The sequence below is a fragment of the Triticum urartu genome, unplaced genomic scaffold (genome assembly GCF_003073215.2).
Source record: "Triticum urartu cultivar G1812 unplaced genomic scaffold, Tu2.1 TuUngrouped_contig_6934, whole genome shotgun sequence".
Classification (NCBI taxonomy): Eukaryota; Viridiplantae; Streptophyta; class Magnoliopsida; order Poales; family Poaceae; genus Triticum; species Triticum urartu.
The window spans coordinates 1-6,390 of NW_024117736.1; the positions used below are offsets into that span (position 1 = coordinate 1).

The window sequence follows — 6,390 nt, forward strand, 5'->3', positions numbered from 1 at the left end:
TCCGCGTCGGCTGCCCCACCAGCCTCGTCCGCGCCGCCGGAGTCTGCAGGCTCTGGCTCAGCCACGCCTCCGACCGCGCCTTCCTCCGCCGTTTCCGCGAACTCCACCCGCCCAGACTCCTCGGCTTCTACCTCGCGCAAAGGGAGTATCCGGACGCCGCCGCACGCTTCTTCCCGATGCTGCCTCAGCCTCCGGGGCTCGATGCCGTCGTCCGCCGCGCAAGCTTCAGCCTGGACACCTACGAGGGCGCAGACATGATGGAATGCTGGAACGGCAGCGTCCTCACCTGCTTGCACGTACAGAACTTCAATCACCGCCGATCCGAAATTATATCTGCGGTGCACAGCCCGCTATGTTCCGAGAGAGGTATACCCACCATCCCAGCATTACACCACAAATTCGGGGAAGGCAAATTATGCACTTTTATTCAGCTCTTTTCCAAAGAAGAAGGCGATGGCGTGTCCTACTTTTATATCAGGGTGGAGTGCGACAGGCTTCAAACATATTCTACGGTGCATGTATATGTGTTGCAAAATGGTGATGATGTCTGGCGCACCCATCTTACCTTGGCCTCAGGAGACATCCTACTATATCCACGATCCAGTCCCAAAGGGGTGCTCGTTCACAACAAAATCTATGTGCCGTGCGACCCAAATGAAATTGTTGTCCTGGATTTGACAACCTCGATCTTATTGACAATTCAGCTCCCACAAGGGGTGGGTTTTGGCTTAGCAGGCAACACCATGCTGTCACGGGCTGATGATTCTTCTGGTGTATATCTCATCCATGCCAAAGAGTTTCAACTTCACATATGGCTCCTCAAGGGAGACAGCTGGTTGTTGGTGGACACCATTTGTTTGCGTGAAATGTGTGCTAATTTGCTTGAGGATGAGCCTATTGCTGATATCCGGATAAACCATGTGGGGGACTATAATGAGTTTGTATTCTTGGAGATGGGTCGATGTGCACTCTATTTGGATATCAAGTGCAGGACACTGCGTAAAGTGTATGAGATGACATCAGAGGAGCAACATTTGGGTGATATCTATCCTTTTATGATGAGCTGGCCTCCCATATTCCCTGCACTCGTGGATAGTCCTACAAGGTGTGCCTTTTTCCCCTTTTGGTGATCTGTATCGCGTCCTCGTAGAGGTTACAGAGTTTTGCAATGTGCATCGTGCATCTCACTGTTTCGTATAGTTGTGGGGTGGTTTTACATATGTGATTGATTCCTTAGGCCTTTTTAAGAATACTAATTAAGCGACATTAGTGAATTTTGCTCAATATTAGTTGCAAAATTGCACATGATAGTGTCGATGGTTGTTGTTGTTTGTACATATATTGAAGTATTAGACTGTAGCGGACCCCTCTGTGACTCTGTGGAATACTCCCTCTGTCCGGAAATACTTGTCATCAAAATGAATAAAAGGGATGTATCTAGATGTAGTTCTAGATACATCCCTTTTATTCATTTTGATGACAAGTATTTCCGGACGGAGAGAGTACTTGCTTCTGTTTGTGCTGGCAGCAGAAGTCATGCTTCCTGAACCTGGTCTTCCCTTTATAGTCTCATAATAAAAATTCGTAGTGGTGCTGAAAACTGTCCTATTTGCTGCTTTCGCATGGATCTCTCGTTCTGTTCTATACTTGTATCACAGTTATCTGAACTAGCAGTGCAAAATTGCAAACTGGACCTACAAAAACATGAGACAGCATGTATAAGAGGATTAAGAGCTGAAGTATGCCTAGCCTTGTCAATCTGTTATCATGCTGACCACTATGTTTTCTTGCACATAAATAGTCAGAAACCCATAAATTCTGGAATTTCCTATTTCTTAAATCCATTGTGTAATTTTCTACAGACTACTTCTCAACTGTGAACCTCAAGCTACTTATGAGATTGCTAATACTTGTTTCCCCCCAGAATGTTGCCTAGTGGATCGTATCTTCTTTTTCTCAAACACGAGTGCTGGATTTTACGCCGGTGCTCTTGACCTTATTCATGATTTGTGATTCAGATATATTGCAGTGAAAATCTTCCTTTTGGTACTCCCAAGCTAAAAGTGGCTAGTTTATGTTTGTGTGGCATTTCTCTTTCTATATCGGAGTTTTGGTTTTGTTGGAATACAAACTATAAAATGGAAATATGTCTGACTGGGATACGAAGGCATTTAACCTATGCTGCTGTAAATTTTGGAAATAAAAACTATATTGCTTGACCAAATCCATCCCTTTGATTTCTGAGTGCACTTGACATTTGACTATCGATGGTGTTATTGTGATGCTTAAAGTGGCAAATTGAATGAAACATGATGCTTAATTACCTCCATCTGGATTCTCCTATGTCTTCTCTGAAACAGAAATGTCACGTGAAGGAGACTAGGAAGCTTTTGGATGGTTTGCTTGTGTCAAGAGCGCTATAAACGAAGAGCACGGGGCTGCATTTCCTCAGTAGCAGTTCTAACCGTGTTCATCTTATAAGTAGTGGTGGATTAATTAGGATGCTATGTAACTGTATCAGGCACTCTTGTCCTGTGACATCAGTAGTGTTACTCTGTTAGCGACCAATTGATTTCTCTGTTTCGTCTTGTTGCCCTGTGTGGTTCCGGTGCTTGCCCGCTTCAGCTTGCTCCTTGTGGCATCTGGGGGTTGGTTCCACAGCTTTGCTACTTGTGGCATCTGGGGTTGGTTCCACAGCTTGCTAGTTGTGGCATTTGGAGAAGCGTCTTACTGTATCAATATTACAGAATCGGTTTCAGTTAGGGATGTGTAGCTATCTGACGTAACAGTAAAAGAAAGCTTCGTTGAAGGCACGATCTACTCTTCTTCTACTTCCCCCGTTCCTAAATATAAGTCTTTTTGAGATTTCAGTAAGAATATTTTCGTTGAGAACTCCCTTCGAACCGCTCAAATTTGAGAGGCGGTCGACACGACTCCTAACTTTTTGAACAGCTAAGAGCAACTCTAGCCTATCCCCTAAGAAATAGAGAAAATGGCTGAGTAAAGTTTAGTGGAGCCCTTCGACCAATCAAATTTGAGAGGCGGTCAACGCGACTCGTAACTTTTTGAACAGCTAATAGCAACTCTAGCCTAACCCCTAAAAAATAGAGAAAATGGCCGAGCAACTCTAGCCTATCCCCTAAAAAATAGAGAAAATGGCCGAGTAAAGTTTAGTGGAGTAAAAATACTCCAGTAAGTTTTGACCAGACCTAGCCGACCCCCTAAATATAAATGGAGTAAACTTACGTTTGGGTCATACATTTTGTCGAACACATGCTATGCACCGCTGCAATGATGGTGGCCACGCCGGCAACGTTGGTGTGCACTTCAGACACGCTAGCAATGCTGGTGAGCGCTTCTCGCGGCCTTACTGGAGCGGGGCCTCCGTCCGCACCATGCATGGTGGGGCGCTAGGGGCGACCTTGTGGCCTGTGCTGCTCTAGCGAGGCGCGGGCGAGGAAGGATGCGAGGTTCGAGGTGTCAGCATCCATGGTCAGGGCGCGCTTTGGTTGGTGTGGGTGACGTCGCTGGTTCTGTTGGCTTCTTGGTTGCGGCTTCATGGGTCACTTCGCGTCCTACCGCAGCTGCAAAACTTCTGCAGCGGCGGCAAAGGGGTGGGACGCTACAGAGGTGGTGACCCAGGGGCGGAGCTGGTGGTGGGATGCGGCGGCAGATTTGGGGTCGGAGGGGGCGAGGAAAGCCACTAGATTTTACTCGGTCAGCTAAAGGCCGAGTATATTTACTCTACGGATAGGCTGAGTAAAAAAAAATTTACTCCCCTAACCACTTGAGGAGATTGGCCAGGTGCCTGTTAGAGGAGTAAAATCAAAATTTTACTCTTTTATTATACTCCCTCCGTATTTGAAAAAGTGTACTTTCAACTTTGTTGGAATGTCAAAATATCTCAAAGATTGACCAAGTATGTGCAAAACTATATTAATTTTGTGAAACCTAATAGGTATATGATGAAAATATATTTAATCATGAATCTAATGCTACTAATTCGATGAAAAAAATGTTAGTGTATTATTGTATAAAATACGGTCAACTATAAATTTTTTTGACTTACCAATAAAATTGAAAGTATACTCTTTGAAAAACGAAGGGAGTAGTCTTTAGGGGATCGGCTAGAGTTGCTCTCAACCGGCCGAGAGTTCGACTAGGTCTGATTAGGGTTGGGCTTGAGATGCTCTAACTGCTTGACAGCAACAAAATTACAGTTGAACACCGTAAAATCCACCGGAGCATAGCAATACGTATTCTTCTTCCCTAAGAAAAGCATAATTTTTGTGTACTCTTTTCGAGAAATATAGCATGTGTGCGTGTAGTAACTAGTTAATTTCTGAAATATGAACAGAATGGCGAAACACAGCAACGACAGGCCGGAAGCTCGCTCGCAATCTTCCATGCACCATCGGTCTCTCTCAATGAGCATTCCCGCATCGATCGGTCCCCGTCGTCGATCTCAATCAATCAACAAATCGATCAATCAATGTATGCACTTGCCTCCCTCGAACCTCCACCCGATCTTGCCGGCCCGGCGCTCCCACTCCGGGCGCGACACGTAGCGCCTCCAGTCCTCGACGACGCGCCGGAGGTCGTGCAGCTTGTTCTCCAGGCCGATGCAGCAGGTCATGTGCACGGTGGCGATCCGGTTCAGGTCGCGCCCGAGCTGGCAGAAGCCGCTGACGTGCTTGCTGTCGACGAACCTGATCCGGACGCCGATGGGCGGCGCCGCCAGCTCCCGCTTGATCTCGTTGAAGACGAACTGGTCGTGGTTCTCCGGGAAGCGCGCCCTGGCGGCGTGCCAGTAAGCCATGGCGCGCGCGTTGCGGGCCGTGGCCTTGAAGTAGATGAAGCCCGTGTTGGGGTAGTTGCCCAGGTCGTCCGGGTCGCCGAAGTAGAAGTCGCTCGACGTCGTGATGTCCGCCGCCGCCGTGATGTGCACCCGCGGGTCCCGGAACCACGCCACGTCCACGTCCTGCACCCACGCACCCCGCACCTCGTCAACGCCTCGATCGGTAGAGAGATGCCGGCACGATTATTATTTCTAACGGAGATCGAGAGAGCACGTCGATCGATCTCCAGAGAAAAGAAAACGATGGAAAAAAACTAAACTAAAGTAATGGCAATGGCGACGAGACGACGTGCCGTGAAGAGGAGGTTGTAGCCGAGGAGGAGGACGCGGTGCTGGAGCCGGAGCTTGCTCCAGACGAGGTCGAGGTAGTCCTTGGTCATGTAGCTCTTGGCGCCGGAGAGGTCGAGGCCGTGGACGTCCGGGAGCAGCAGGTGGCAGTGCGGGTGCACGGCGCGGCACCGGCGGAGCGCGCCCTCGTCCATGGCCACCACCACGATGTGCTTCACCAGGTGCGAGATGTTGAGCCCCACGCGGAAGCTCTCGAGGAAGGAGTCCAGCAGCGACCCCTCCGCCGCCCACGCCTCGTTCACCGACGTCATGATCACCGTCCGGTCCTCCATCGCCGCCCGCCGCAGCATCCGCGCGAACGCGTCGTCGCCGCCGCCCGTCTGCGCCAAGGAAACCGTTAAGCAGATTAGAATCAGATAGCAACGGCCGAAGAGCTAGCAAATACGAGTAGATCGTAGTACCGCATTGGTAGGAGAAGAAGCCTTCGTCGCCGGCGCGGAAGCCGGCCGAGCCACCGCGTGGCTTCCCTGAGGGGTGAACTCCGTCGTCGCCGTGGGCCACGCGGGGCCTGCGGTGGCGGTGTAGAAGAAGACGAGCAGCGCAGTCGCTGAGGCCGCCCCTGAGAGGAAGATGGCCACCGGCGAGGGCTGGGTGCTCTTGGAGATCGCCATGCCGGAGCAGCAGCTGGATCAACTCCGAGGCATGCAGGGGAAAGGAAGGAGCAAAGAGCTCGGAGGCGGCTTCCTATAACTCTACCAGCAGCAAGCCCGGCTTTCCTCGGACGCTGATAGGCCGTGCCAGTTCGTGCCTTCTCCACTCTCACTGTACTGCTACCATTTCTTGGCCCATTATTTATTGGACTAGTATCATTCTATGCATGTTATGCATCACGGGTGGCTCGTTGACGGGGTGATTAACTAACGCGCCATCGACTAATCAAACGCGAGGTCGTAGCCAGGTCCGATGCCATCCACATGGCTGCCCGCAATCAAACCGACAGATGAAACCAGCAGGGCGCGCGCATGGTCATGGCCAGGTCTCAGAACTCTCGCAGCCGAGCTTAATTACGAACGCGACGGATGACTGGGGTGGGCCGGTCCTATTGCTTGGACGGTTCGCCATGCCTCCATCGCTGCCACAGTGCACACGGCCGGAGGAGGAGGAGGAGGGGAAGCTTCCGCAAGCAAAGCAGCAGCCGGTCGACAGACACTGGCGCCAATTTCATGGCGAGACCTCGACGTGCA

The 6,390-nt window shown here is 50.3% G+C and overlaps 2 protein-coding genes across 2 annotated transcripts; one reads left to right on the top strand and one right to left on the bottom strand.

The window, feature by feature from the left end:
• Window positions 1-6: 6 nt before the first annotated feature.
• LOC125531286 lies at window positions 7-2,746 on the top strand. The gene is made up of 2 exons (XM_048695699.1): window positions 7-1,105; window positions 2,361-2,746. Exons 1-2 carry the CDS (start codon window positions 177-179, stop codon window positions 2,371-2,373), a joined length of 942 nt encoding a protein of 313 aa, XP_048551656.1. The 5' UTR covers window positions 7-176; the 3' UTR covers window positions 2,374-2,746.
• Window positions 2,747-4,235: 1,489 nt separating this feature from the next.
• Window positions 4,236-6,063, bottom strand: LOC125531285 (uncharacterized protein At4g15970-like). The gene is made up of 3 exons (XM_048695698.1): window positions 5,608-6,063; window positions 5,152-5,526; window positions 4,236-4,981 (listed from the first exon to the last, which is right to left on the bottom strand). Exons 1-3 carry the CDS (start codon window positions 5,815-5,817, stop codon window positions 4,490-4,492), a joined length of 1,077 nt encoding a protein of 358 aa, XP_048551655.1. The 5' UTR covers window positions 5,818-6,063; the 3' UTR covers window positions 4,236-4,489.
• Between the last annotated feature and the right edge of the window lie 327 nt (window positions 6,064-6,390).